The 15,157-nt window shown below is 35.0% G+C and overlaps 1 protein-coding gene across 1 annotated transcript; it reads right to left on the minus strand.

The window, feature by feature from the left end:
• Positions 1–1,301: 1,301 nt before the first annotated feature.
• LOC118754780 (poly(A) RNA polymerase gld-2 homolog A-like) lies at positions 1,302–15,151 on the minus strand. The gene is made up of 8 exons (XM_036489659.1): positions 14,972–15,151; positions 13,946–14,436; positions 12,580–12,751; positions 6,226–6,369; positions 3,991–4,181; positions 2,055–2,146; positions 1,839–1,954; positions 1,302–1,773 (listed from the first exon to the last, which is right to left on the minus strand). Exons 2-8 carry the CDS (start codon positions 14,339–14,341, stop codon positions 1,367–1,369), a joined length of 1,518 nt encoding a protein of 505 aa, XP_036345552.1. The 5' UTR covers positions 14,342–14,436; positions 14,972–15,151; the 3' UTR covers positions 1,302–1,366.
• Between the last annotated feature and the right edge of the window lie 6 nt (positions 15,152–15,157).

The following is a 15,157-nucleotide window of genomic DNA, read 5'->3' on the forward strand; positions in this document are numbered from 1 at the left end:
TTACTCTTCTCGCTCATCCTCAATCCAGAGCAGAAATCGTATTAAGCAGTGATGCCAGCAGTAGGCGCAGATTTACATCAACCCCTCGGTTTTTTCTCAAAAAAAAAAAAAAAATATATATATCTAATGCCAAAAGAACAACTCGGGAGGTACTGATCGCTGAAGCCGAAAAGGCAGAAACATAAATGACCCAATGCTAAAAAGCACAAATATGGTGAATGGAGCATACTGTTCAACGAAGTACAATAGCTCCGCCCGTGTTTCTGACCCGTATCAAACGTATTGTGTACCGATTCTTAAAAACTTGCGTATTTTTCAGGTAATACTTAAAAAAAAAAAAAAAAAAAAGACACTCATAAATTGAAAAAAAAAAACCAAGTTTCAGCTTCCTTTTTATGCAATATCGACCGAATGTACATTTCTGGCCGAGCAAACCTTACCAAACCTTTTTTAACGAGGTAGAATTCTGTAAATTAATAATAAAAAATTATTATATATGTATATATATTTTTTTAATATAGTTCAAACAGTAATAAAAACTATGTAATTACATTTAAAATTTTTTTACAAAATTTAGAAGAATTTATAAAATTTTCAAACTTTTTAATCAAAATTTTTGAGGAAAATTTGATTTTTGACAATTTTTATTTCATACGATGTTACGTTTTTTTTCATACAAAAGGCATGCATTACATTGAAAAAAAAAAATTACACAAGACCGTCGACAAAAAAATTGGCAAAAATCATTGAGAATTTTGAGCTTCTTCAAACTGCATCCTATTATACTAAAATTAAATGGGCTATTACGACTGCCTATTCGAAATATTCGTCAAAATTTATTAAAGTTTGAAATTTTGAAGAAAACTTTATAATTTTTCTAAATTTCGTACAAAGTTTGAAACTTTTAAATATTAACTATTTAAAAAATTTTAATTAAAAAAATTCTACCTTTTTAAGTGGTGGTAAAGTTTGTTTTATGTTTTGCTTTACATTTTTTAGGAATATTTGTTCGCATTGAATTCGCAACAAGGCCGATTATTTGTCAGTATACCACATATATGTACGTAAATTTGTTAACTGCATTACTTTCGTTTTACACTTAAAAAACAAAGCCTGATGTTGACATTAGGAGTGATAATTCAGACTAAAGGCATACAAATATCAAAATTCTAACTTATGTTTAAATCTGTAAGATATTCAGTCTTTTGAATCAACTCCCATTGGGGTTTATATTAAATCAAGACTTTGGATTGACTAGACGTTTTACGAACTAAGGAATGATTCTCGATATTTAAACTTACATACAAGCGGACGTTATGCGAATATCCATCAAATGGTTCATTGGGTTGATGTACCTTTTTTAAACTCAAGAAACCAGCTCAGTCCGTGATCCACCAACAGTGTTACTATTTCCGCTGTTGTTGTTGTTGTTAATTTCTTTAGAAGCATGCTTATTCGATTCATTTGTTAAAGCAAGCAGTGTAACAGTCGGAGATGGATTTGTACCGCTATTTTGATCTGAACCATGTGTAGTGTTTTCTCTTGTTGAAGTCTCCGATGCCGTGCTAACATTGGAATCTTCATATTGTAGGACAGTGTGACTCAATGGAGAAACAATATGATGAAGTGCTGGTAAGATGATTGGTGCAAAAACAGCGTTTAGATCAAGTGTTTGTTGCAGCATTCGCCACGAAGCCATAAATACTGCTTTGACACGTTCAAAAGTTTCGAAATCATACACCGACCTCGCTGTATTTGTTAAATCAAAAGGTTCTATGATAAAAAAAAAAAAAAATTGCAAATCACATCGTATGACATCCTTGAATTAATATTTTTACCTTCAATACAGAGCTCCTTCCATTGGTGGATATCATTTTTCGACGACTTCGCTAGACGACAGACATTAATTGGCAGGATACCACCAGTACGAATTGAGATTGCAAACTGAGCGTAACTAATAAAAAAAAATAGTGAATACAATTAAAAATCCATGTTAAAAACACTAGTAACCATATTACTTACTCGAAAAAAATATAAAATTTTAGAAAAAATACAGAAAAAGTTCACCGATAGATTGCGTATTTTTTGATTCATATGACCCAATGGTCTCGTTCATGTCCACGTATCCAAAGTCATTTGATCGCAGCTGAAATAATAATAAAATAGATACGAAGCGAAGTGTTATTAAAGTGTAACGACGTACTTATGATTTAGGAAATTTCAGAACTTAGGCAGCAGTTTCGGTAACAGCGATTTTTATCCTGCGTACATTGGTTAAGTGGCTCACCGAAACCACAACATACCAAATGTAGGCATTTCACTGTCGAAGTGATGTCGTGTGAATAAAAATCGCTTATAGAGAATTTAAGTCGCAAATGGCTCCTCGATGGGTATGGATGGTCGTGCTGACCTGTCGAGTTTTTTTTGTTAAAGCAAAATAAATAAATTAAAAATGAAGGCCTTTCATTAAATGTAAACGGTACTATAGTATGAACAAATTAACTATAAAAAAAAAATTATAAAAAATAAATGTATTAACATAACTGTTCCAAAGTAAATGCATATAATTGACATGAAACATATTTTAAGCACTTTCAACTAATTTTGGAAATTGACTAATAATTAAATAATTATTAAATTGGAGGAATAACCTGGCGATATGAGGACTTAGTTCCCTGCCATTTAAATACAATACAAATTGAATTGAAAGCACTTTAAAATAATTTGAAACACAATTTTTTGATACAAATGTGGTTGTTCACACTTGCCTGGTTGATTATGAGGTTATGTGGTTATATTTTTTATTCTCTTTACAACAATAACATACACTACAGAACATTAATTTTTATCCACATAACCTGATAACCAGGCAAGTTCGAAATACAACAATATATTTGGCAATGGGAATTCACCCAATTAAATTAGATGCGACAACACTGGTAAATTGATGAAAGATAAAAGAAAATTAGAAGTTGCACGAGGTCTTGGCCATGTGGTAATTCGGACTGCTGCTTACATATATGTAAATGGATATAAACCAATTTAAATATATGTAATAACGAAACATAACACACTTGGAGGAATAACCTGGCGTTTGAGCAGAGGTTTCCCTGCCATTGAATTTAGAACTCAAAAAATATATGTATATATCGTTGATGATTTTGCAAAACCGCCCATCGACCTGTTGCAAAACCGCCTAAATCGCCATTGTGACAAAAATGGGATTTGGTAACCTTGAACTCCAGGCATCGAGATTTATGCATAAGAATCATAAATTCGGTATTAAAACAACAGATTTTTAAAATAATAGCTAAAGAATATACCGCATATCAAGGCAATGCCTCCTGTAAAATTTGAGTGCCGTTAGGATAGGCGGTTTGCAATTGGTCGATGGGCGGTTTTGCCAAAACATCGACGATATGTATACCTAGTATATGGAGAATTTACATGATTAAACTTTCAACGGGCAAAAGTAGACAGCAGACCAACTTCATTGAAATCGATTAGTTAAAAGGCCATTTACGCCAGGCAAGTGCTGCATTCAACTAAAAGTTGCCTGCAAAATCGCCTCATGTAAATTCCTCTTTACCGAAACCGCCGCCTTAGCTGCGAAAATTATTGCAACGAGAACATATCTATGTTCGTATGGAAAAGTAGCTTATGTCGAAAGGCAGACTTTAGTATAATGCTGCATTCCCTTTATTCTTTAAACGACAAGGACTTTTTTGAAGAGACTTAATAAGAATATTGACTTGCTAGTATCAGAATTATTTCTTGCACGTTTATTTGCCAAAAGTTGTTCAACGGCTCAGCGCCAGTGAGTAATTCGCAATCGTATGCTGCGAATGCCGATTTATACTAAAGCCAGCCTTTCGACATAAGCTACTTTTCCATACGAACACAGATATGTATGTAGATTTCAAAGTGCAACAAAAGTACGAAATTTTCCACTAAATGTATAATATAAATTGTATGCAGTTCTTTACTTACCAAGGTGAACTTGTCAGGGAACAACTCATGCAAACATGGGAGCACCGCTGGGCTGACAGCGTACTGCAAAAAGTGTATTACCATGAGAACCAAAGAATAGCTCGATATTGTCATATTTTTGGCATTGTTAATGTTGTGATATTGTGCCCACAGTTTTGTAACTAATACCATAGGACGTAATCGCCAATCAACTAAAAAAAATATTTCTTTAATTAAATTTTTTCTTCCAATTAGTGCAGGATGATATGCAAAACACATTTCGCCGTCTTTCTTCACAGATTTGAAGGTTGGAGACGAACTTTAGATATTGTTGCCATACTGCATGAAAACAAATTTTATACATGGAAGTCACATGTGGATGTGAATCAGGGTTGCCAAGTACTGGACAAAAACTATAAAAGGGAAGTGGGGTAAAGATCATTGCACACTTCCATTTTCGAGGCATAGCTGAACTAAACCAACCAAAGAACATGTATCAATCCAGAAGTCATTTGCGTTACATTAAACGCATAGGGCGATGACTATTTTTAACTATATGCAGTAGTACCGGAACATACTCAATAGGCCGTATGCATAAAAACGAAGCAATTGCTTTTTCTTAAAATTTCATACCTTTCATTTAAATTTATTTGAACAAATTGAGTAAAGGTTTGAAATTTTAAGAAAAAGCATTTGCTTGGGTTTTATGCATACGGCCCAATGTCTGGTTAACACAAATCGCTAGTGAAAGCGGAGGAGAAGCTCAGCCAAACACTAACATATTGTGTAAGCGCCAATCTATTATTTTAATATTATTATTTTACCTTCAGTGTGTGGTAACGGACATTGAACAAACGGCCGTTAGAGCCGATTTAACGAACTTCTGGAATGCAGTTTTATAGCCCATTCAATTTTAGTATAATAATGTACAAATTTTAAGTGGCTAAGAAATCACGTTGATTTTTAATTTTTTGCTTAATTCGTATACATTTGTATATTTGTATACAGTTTGAAACTTTGATTTATAGTATAAACCATATATTTGTAAAAAAAAAAAATAACGAAATTATAGCTTGCAAAACATTAGGAATATTAAAACAAAATAGGTGTACGCTGCTACACTAAGTGAGTGAGCGTATATACGGCCGCCACGACCATCTATTATGTGCAGAAAAAGTGTCGAACAGTGCAATGTAGAACAACATCTGAACTTAAGCGCAGGAAAAGACAAACGTTTAGTGCAAGAAAGACCCTGATCGAACGCATTTTCCTACACCAGGTTACTCCAGTACAACTCAACCAACAGAGCCACGATGTAGCGAACAAAGGTGGTGCATTCCGCAAACCGCAACGTTGGATCTGCTGATTTTTCAAGTAAAAGTAAACAACGCCTTAGAGACTTTAAATGCACTGAAATTCACCAATTCTCTAACAAAAATCACAATTTTTTAACTGTTTCTTTATTAATTCCTTTTATATATCACATATTTTTTACAATTTAACTCACTTAAACCACGTTTTCTTTCGAAAATTGAACATTAAGAAAATGTACTGTTTTGACACAGTGCTTTTTAACCCCTTATTCGGATTTGTTTAATTTTACTTGAGAAATGTCATCGCCGCAGGGAGAACGCAATCTTGTATTCATAATTCTTGATGTGGTATTGATATCGGCATGTTCTTTGGACATCGCACTAATTTGTAACTTTGGCATCCCTGCACACATCCCCATAGAAGAGCATGCTTGCTCTAACCGGTCATTACACAAAGGCCTATCTACATACATATGTACGTATATATGTAACTTTACCATGCTTCTATGCACATACATACGTACATATATAAAATAATTTTGTGAATATTTGACAAAATATGCAGCGGATGTCGAAAAACACGTTTTTTTTTGCACATCAATCTTTTGATTTTTTATGCAATACTAGGGCTGTTTTCTCAAGCAGCTTTTAAAATTTCTCTGTCATTCAAAGTTTTAAAAGCGGCTTGAAAAAAACGGCCCTTAAACTAAAAAAAAATGTTTCAGGCCTCTGATAAACTTTTCTATAAAACACGAAATTTTACCACTTTTTTGAATTTATAAGGACTATCTATAAATCAATCAAATGTATGGTTTCTTTGCCAAAAATTCACATAATTATATTGAATAAATGTCCTTTGAGTAACGAGAAGATTACAATACTACACGTACTACATAGCAATACGATCTTAAATAGTAAGTGTGATGAAAATTTTTTTACTTACGTTGAGAATAGCAATAGAGTAAATGCGTGTTTTTGATTCCAACGCAGTTATTGAAATTCAAATCCACTTCCAGCTGATGAATACGATCCCTGAAGCGCAATATTGGCACTTTTGCTTCGATTAGGTTGAAATTCTCGAACTCGGCTACATTTAATACAATAACATTAGCATTGCAGTTGAGAAAAAAAACGATGCTACATATGTGCACTCCACAAACTCGAAATAACTTTTAAAACTAATGCATGACTAATCATCACACGTCCAAGCACAACCGGCTACGCCAAAGGAAATTTAGTTACTGAACTTCTGTGCAAAGCCATCGATTTTATAAGCACATGGTTAATATGGAGATTTTGCTACCTGCATACAAATGTTATCCCTAAAAATCTATGCAACTTCAACGCGCAAACTTTCCTTCCTTCAGGTAACTGCAAATTACTCCCTTAAAATTTTATACATTCTTTCGTATTGAAGTTTGGCGCGAAAGACAGCGTCATTTGTCTGCCAAGATTGCCATTGCTCGACATTTGTATGTATACCTGCAAAACACCCTTGCATTTATCGCTTTTAGCGATGTGATTGTTACTCATCATCTACACAATCCATTGTTTGTCTCTTAACATCTGGTATTTTCTTGTTTCAAGCCTGCGTTGCGAATACGTAGCAATGCATGACATAACTTAAGCGAAACGCATATTAGCGCGATTCTATCGCTGCGAATTTGGCTGTTAACTTCGAATCCGCAAACGTGTACACACCTGTGCGATTTTTTCGCGTCGAATTCCGATGTACTTAATTTTCCTTTTTTTCGTGTATTTTTGCACTCGTTTTCTATTCGTTTTTGAGCAACACAATTTAGTTTTTTCCTTTGCATTTATTGCTATGACACTTTTCACTTTCATTGAATGTTCGAAAAATTAGCAGCGACGAAATCGTGCAAGTGTGCGCTAGCTCATTAAAATATACGGGTGGCATTGTTGTAATTTTTAGCTCTGCGGATTCGCAACGTGTGAATCGCGCTAATGTGCGCTTCGCTTTAAGGTTTCGATAGTTAGATGCTCTAGGTGAATAAAAAATAAAAAGTCGGTGTACATATATCAAGAAATTTAAAAGGTTTGTTTAAACAAGTAAAAAAGTCCAAGTTCGGGTGGAGCCGAACAATAAATATCCAGTGCAAAAATTAAATATAGTTTTTTCACCTTTCCGAAAACTGCCGCTACATGGTAAGCATACCGCTACATGGTAGGCAGGGGTGGTTTTTATTCCTTTTTCAAACATCTCACACTACGTTTATGCGGAAGAATTTACGAGTTCTTCATTTCATGAATTCAAAACTGGTTCCGTTTATGCATAAAAGGCCCTACACACGCACCGATTTATCGGCCAACCGCTAGAAGTTGGTGGTATATAAGTTCGCAAACCTTCGTCAAGTTGTTCGTCAGGTTGGAGCAAAATCAAAATTTTTGGATTTTTGAGACAGATTGGTCAACTTGTTGCTCTGCGTGTAGACGAGTTGGCAACCTAAATTCGATTTCATTTTTTTAAAGGCGCATTAACGTTAACATGTGTTTTTTGATTCGTTTCGCTGGTGAAAATGCGTATAATTTGTGAAAACGGGGGCGGTAGCAGTTATAAATACATAAAAATGAGAAGCAAAGTTTACCGGTGCTGTTCTGTTGTTCACAGTTCAAAAACTCTTATTCAAATGAAATCCGCCAACTGGTTGGTGCGTTTGTAGGGAATTTCGTTAAGTAGGTTGGTCAACTGGTTGGCCGATAAATCAATGCGTGTGTAGGGCCTTTAATTCGCGAATACATGAAATGGTGTTTTGAAAAAGTGGCTGCGCAGTAGCGAAAAACTAAACAGTAGGGTTGTGGTTTTTTTTAGCATTTTTTTTTTGAATTTGCAAAAGGCGTTGGTACCAGAAAATGATCCGCCTTATTTTAAAATTGCTTTTAGTGCATTTGAATTTCCTTAATATTACAACAAATCCACGTAACTTTTCCGGTGTTTTAAGTCATGGTTATGCCTCTAACATGCCTTTGGTGTAAAAACTTCATAACCCAAGAATGATAGAATACATTGGGGTGTTCACAGTTCGTTCCAAATAGTGTCTCAAAATGTAGACGTCTACATTTTAAGACGTTTTCTAACCGTAAAATCTGTGGTGTTGTTGTTTCCCATACAAAATTGGAAAACGACGCCGTCTACATTTTGTCACACTCAAAGGTATGTTTTTTACGCGTCAACATTTTGCAACCTCGCAGCAGAGTTGCATTATGGCAATACTAATCACATTTTTTTTATTTATTGGGCACGTTTTCTGTATTTGCATTTAATTTGAGCGCAATCTCTGATGAAAAGAAACAAATCAAGGAAAAGAAATAACAAATATTACAAATTGGTAATTAAGTTAAATAATTACAATTTTTCAGAAACATAATCGAAAGGCGACATATAAAAAATGCACGCAAGGAAGAAATGTCTGGCAACACCAGCAAAGTTTTGAGACGATTTTGCGACGACTGCTAGAAAGGGGTGCTCACAGTTTGATGCTAAAAATTTCTCAAAATGTAGACGTCTACATTTTCAGACACAATTTGGAACGAACCGTGAACACCCCACATGATTCAATAATACAAGGTTCGATAAATTGACAGTTGTCTCTCTCGCACCGCTCCCTTAGCAGTGGCACCGTGTTGCTTCTTTGCAAATTTACATGGAAACAGTGTAGCATAGGTGTGAAATAAAAGTATAAGCTTTTGTGCAATATGTTTATTTGTATATGCATATGAAGCATATTTAACTGATGAAAACATAAACATTGGATGTTTATATCAATCTCATAGTAGTCTTATTTTAATTTTGAGTCATTTTGCAGTTTTTATACATACCATTTTCGCAACAAGGGATTGCATCCTTTCTCTGTCCTTCGCAAATGCAACCTTTTGTAAGCGAGTGTCAAACCGCAGCTGTCAATAATTATCTAACCTTGTATTATTGAATCATGGATAGAATACAAGATTGCGCCAATCGAGCTGAGAGCAACTGGGTGTGACGTCACATTATTTTGAGAATGAGAGTGTAAAGAATAATTTTGAAGAAGCAGATGAAGAAGCGAACAAGTGGTGCGAAATAGTGATGTCAAACTAGGTTGGATTGTCAATTGTTGTTCAGCTTCTTAAATTTGTACGTACCGTCGGTACAAGCAACATTATTTTAGGTAAATTTGGAATGTAGTAAAATATTGTTTCATGTAAGTAGAAAAATTGTTATGGTACAAAAGGAAAATGTAGTCCACCAACTACCAAAAATGTACGCACACAAAAATACATGTTTACTGTTTAGGTACGTGTATCTACTTTTAGGTACAACATGAAAATTTAATATTCATCACTACTGCGAAAAAATAATGATGTGACGTCAGCGAAAGGTTGGATGCTGTCAAATCGAGAAAGAGGACTAGCGGTCCGCGGAAGGCGCCAGCTTTGTTTCGCTGCATCGGGTTCATAACCCTAGTAAACAGCTGTTTGTTAAACATGGCCTTGCCGGAGTTCCACTTCACGATTTCATAAAATGGTGCCCAAATTCATGGTTAATTTTCGTGTAGTGTGTTTATGCAGCCAATTTTAGCCCAAATTCATGAAATGATTTCGCACGCATAAACGTAGTATTAAATACAACGTTCAGTTAGACATAATGAGATAAACTTATATGTGGGCGGTTTCACACCAATTTTCCAAAATTCTATAATGATGTTACTATTTTTCAAGGGATTGTTGTTAGTATCAATTTTGAGTAAATTGGCGTTCTAAAATTTATCGCTATATGAAAAGTGGGTGTAATTTTAGCCAATTTTAATGATTTTCAACGTTTTGCTTTTATGGTGCAAGCACAGTAATCATACCGAGTTGGGTACAAACATGGTCGAACGGTTACCGAAATACACATATGTGGTCATAAGTGGGCGGTACCACGCTTATTTTCCAAAATTTTATCATAAACGTATTTTTTGCTAAAGAATTATTGCGAACATTAATTTTGAATAAATTAGCTTCAGCATTTGCTGATTTACCGAAGATTTCGTATTTTTCTAAATTACCGTTATATGGGATGTGTGGGCGTGCTTATTGTCCGATTTAAAATATTTTCAGCCGTTTGGTATGGTGCCAAGGTTGGGAGAAATTGGTGGAGCGGTTACCAAGATATACACATGCAATCATAAGTGGGCGCGGCGGCTACGCCCATTTAAAAAAAAAAACTATATATTTATTTTTCGTCTAAAAATAATTGTAAATATCAATTTGGAGTGAATAAGCTTCAGCAGTTATTAAAAAATCGCAATTTCGTATTTCTGAAAACTACCGTTATATGGGAGGTAGGCGTGGTTATTGTCCGATTTGGCCCATTTTCAATGCCATCCGTCCTGCGCTAAAAATAAGTATACACACCAAGTTTTGTTAAGATATCTCAATTTTTACTCGAGTTGTCATGTGCTCAGACAGACAGACGGACGGACGGACAGAAAGTCATCGCTTAATCGATTTCTTTTTTCATTCTGATCATTTATTTATACATTTGTCTATCAGGCCGATTCTGAACAGAAGTTCCTTGGAAGTTTTCTCTCTTCTTTTTTTCCTCCTACCATGAACAAAAATTTCCTCAGGATTTTTTATTTTAAATGGCGAAGTTGAGCTGTCAAAAAAGTTTCAACAGCTATTTCGCAGTTCGAATTTCTTCCTCCCAAATTTTCGGAGAAAATGCTACTCCCGGAGAATTAATTATTGGAGGATTTCTTTCTCGGGAGAAACAAATTCCCGGAGAACAAACTCCCGGGAGTACTCAGAATTGAACTGTATATCTATCTCGATTCGTTTTGGCTGTTACAAAAAACCGTTATGTGAACAAAGTTATAATACCCTTGAGCACAAGTGCGCTCGGGTATAAAAATAAAAAAGAAAAAAAAAAAACTATATTTTTCGTCCGATGAGATTCGAACCGCGGAACCCATGTTGACTAGGGAAATGCTCTTCTACTATGCCAACGTACGGTGTAAAGCAGAGATGGGCAGCTTCGGCAGAACATTTTTGTAGTGTGTGTGCAAGTGATGTCACTGGGTGTGTGCGAACAAGTCCTGCAGTTGAATGAAGGTTTCGATGCCTTCCCAAGCAGAACGTGTGTGTGTATACACGAATACGACGCGACGACGCCCGCCGGGCGGACGCTGCCCAGGTCTGGTGTAAAGCTTCGTTGCCAAAGTATGTATATATACATACTAGGAATGTGTAATGTGCGCGCAAGCAGGGTTTACGCAGGGCGCCCAAGTGTGCAGACGTGGAGTCGTCATGCATTCATTTTGACATGACAAAACGATTACTCTACTATGATTAGGCGCGTAATGTGCGGAGTGCCTTAGACTTTTTTACTTGGTTTGCCTAAAATTATAAGATTTTTTGACTTCAAAGTCTTTTTACATAAAAAGTCGCACTTTCCCGCAACTAGTTTATATATGCAAATTATTTGGGATAGCTCATAGTAGACGGCTGTATAAATAAGTGTTTAGGCTAGTTCTGGCTTAGTATTTAAAAGCTAAGGTAAAGGTAATATGCAGGGAACGGATTTTATGGAAATTGCCTTTTTTCTACTAAAGAGATAGAGTATATTCGATTAAGAATGTCCATGATTAGCTTTCCCTGGTTCCATATATACACACTTGATGTTGTTTTTTTTTTGCCTTTTTTTTTTGCCTTTTCTACCTTTAAAAAATGATTATAGCACTTAAAATTTTTTTTTTTTAAGATTAAAAATATACACGGTATACCTCGGCTCCTCGTATTTTCTGTCTTTTTTTTAGTGCCTTATTTGGCTTTTTTTTGCAATACCTAGTGCCTTTTCCTGCCTTTTTCGCTATTTTATTTTGCCTTTTCCAGCCTATTTCGGTATTTTATTTTGCCTTTTTTATAGGTTTTTAGGTCCTAAAAATCCGTTCCATGGTAAAAAGTAATTTTTGGCAAAAAAAAACCGACTTCAATTCTCATACAAAAAAAAAATATATATACATATATATCTCATGAATTATTACATTTAAAATATTTGATCAAAATTTGTTTACGTTTTTACCTATTTTTGATCACTCACACCCCCAAAAAAAATGCACCGTGCGCCGTGCAACTTGCATTACAAAATTATTGTTTTAGGAGAAAATGCAATATAGTAAAATTTAGGTAGGTAGTAATTTTTTGTAGTGCCTTTAAACCCCTTAACTCCTATCAAAATGCGGCCTTTGTCTCAGTCACGACAATCAACTATTCTAAATATTATTGCAAGCTGAATTATTCCATAATGAATACATACCTGATTTGCTCAAATAATCTCGTAGAACTGTAAGGTTAAACAGAGCCTCCATGCGAGGTTCCACACTGGAACTACTTCGTGACACCAAACACATATCAACATCTGAGGTGTCAGCACCAAAACCTGAAATTGTTGATCCGACCAGATACAGACCGAAACGTGGATAAGTGTTCTGTAAGTTAAAAAATACGTACAGTTTAGTTTGCCATTTTATTTAGCATGAAAAGTTATATAACTAAAAAAAATTTGCCGAAAAAATTAGTGTGGCAGAAACCTGGACCTTAATTTTTGGTAATTTAAAAAATGAAAGATAAAATAAGCATAGACCGTAAATTAAATGATACTTTTCTGATACGTTCTAATATATGATACATAAGAGAACATGCAAAAAAGTAGCATTTAGCAGCAATACCGCGTAACTGCCATTTTTGCCAAAAATTGGATTTGCTCATACAAGCTCTTATTCATTCGTCCTGAAATATACTAGCCAGAAATGCGATTGCTTTACAAAAAAAGATAATAATTTTGAAATATCAGCGTTTTTACTCTCTAGAAAATAATTTATGCTACCTCACATAAGCGGTTTTGCATTTTGTTGATACGCGGTTTTGTACTTTAAGCGACGGTATGCAAATACATATCGCGTAAGTGCCCTGTAAACAGTGATGCCAAATGTCTGTACAGTAAATACTTAAGTTCAAAAATGTTTACAAACTTTTTATACTAATGCAAAAGTATTAAGTTGTTTATATTTTTGCAATTACCAAAGAATAATCTATTAAAGTAAAGTTGTTCAACACCAATTAGAATATACTTTTGAACCCCAAAGTTCCCTAAAAATAAAGTAAGAGGAATACCGAGGTAATCCAGAAAAGTCCCAAAGATATCAATTCCTGTAAATGCATACTAGTATGTCCATATACAAACATACATACATACATATAGGCCGTCTTCCTAAACGCACTAGGTTTGCGACTTGTCCGATGACACCAATCACCTCTTCCCCTGCCCACTTAAACCTAATCAGCTAATACCCTCTCATTCTGTTCAATCCAGTCGAAACAGCACGTTTCATGGGTCTATTGTTAGTTGAGCTTGACGACAACCATTGTGTTTTAACCGATTTAACAGCGGCTTGGTAGTGAATCTTCAACAACTAACAACACTTGTAGCATATAAACAATTATAGAATTTAGCATCCAAAAATTTAAATAGTTTTCACTTTAGTATTTAGAGAATCCTAAATTTCTACGTTTTTTTGACTTTTGTAAGTACTTAGCATCCATTATAGCAAAACTAAATTGTGGCCACTAGAGATTATATTCATGAACACATGATGTGTCTTGGCCAAACAAGGGATATTTACCTTAACAATAATATAAAGGTAACGCCATAGACGCATCTTCTGTTTGAAAGTTTCCTCCGTTTGCTGTGAGTTAATAAATTTATTCCAAACGCCCTGCGATAGATTATCCCATTTAGAATTATTTAATAATGTGCTGGGTGCTTCTTTGGCTTCTACGAGATGTGCTCGTGCTAAAAAACGATCGGGTGGCGTGTGTGTGAAATAGTCATGAGGTGAATTTGCCGTAGAACGTATATGTGTAGGCGGGCCACCATAAAGTAGATTATGCTGTGGATATACATGTGAAATAGATGCTGGCGGTGGAGCAGCCATCTGATGATTTTGGAGGCCTTGCTGTTGACTACGCCCACCACTTCGTTGACGTAGGGAACCACCGCTATTTAAAGTGGCTACCATGCCGCTTTGTGTTGCCTGTGTAGACTGCGGAAAACGATGGTGTTGCTGTGATTGTTGCGATATAATAGTGCCGCCCCCCCATTTGTGGAGTGGAGCTGAAACAATTTAAAATAATTTTTGCACACATTAAAATCCAATAAAATTATATGCATATGACCGATTCTAAAAAATACAATTTTGTAGCGAGGACAGTGCTTTTTTCAGGCTTATACATATATATCTTAAACAGAGCCCTTACTCGGTAGTTTGAAACGAAAAGTATTTTTGTAGTGATCCCGTAAAAATAATTTTCATTACGATATTGCTCAACACTCATAAAGACAAACCCTTATTTCATTGGAATTCTGGGGTGAGTTTTATTAACTTCAATTTCATGGTTTATAAAAGTAAGATTAAAAATAAAATGCAGTAAAACACCCCATACTCTTTTGCGAAATTATATTTTTTAGTCTTCAATGTTTATTTCTATTTTAGTGGACTGTCTATCAATGTCGAGCAATATTTCAATTAATTAAAATTATTATTTTTTTTTAATTCTTAGTTCGGTTTGATATTAAAGCACGCTTCTTATTATTTTTTAATTATAATTTAATACATATATGTATGTACGTATATTAGATTTTTACACACCTGCGCTTCAAATGGCTGGCTGATGGTGTCACCTCATTCTGGTTTGCGATATTAACCGGTTGCTGTTGGTGGTGTAAATGATGAAAATGGAGATGGTTATGATCGTCGTGTTCACTTATGCTCGGAGATGATATTACTTTTGGAGTGGGGCATGGACCAGACGAAATCAAACTTCCAGGTGGGGGG

This window comes from Rhagoletis pomonella, unplaced genomic scaffold (genome assembly GCF_013731165.1).
Source record: "Rhagoletis pomonella isolate Grant_MI unplaced genomic scaffold, Rhpom_1.0 Rhpom_scaffold_04618, whole genome shotgun sequence".
Classification (NCBI taxonomy): domain Eukaryota; kingdom Metazoa; phylum Arthropoda; class Insecta; order Diptera; family Tephritidae; genus Rhagoletis; species Rhagoletis pomonella.

Bases quoted from the DNA above. Each gene is read 5' to 3' on its own strand.
- LOC118754780 (XM_036489659.1), bottom strand. From the start codon at position 14,341: ATGGTAGCCACTTTAAATAGCGGTGGTTCCCTACGTCAACGAAGTGGT. The intron at 12,752-13,945 runs GTAAATATCCCT...TTTAACTTACAG, and splicing joins ACCTTTATATTATTGTTAAG to AACACTTATCCACGTTTCGG. The intron at 1,774-1,838 runs GTAAAAATATTA...TTTTTATCATAG, and splicing joins GAAGGAGCTCTGTATTGAAG to AACCTTTTGATTTAACAAAT.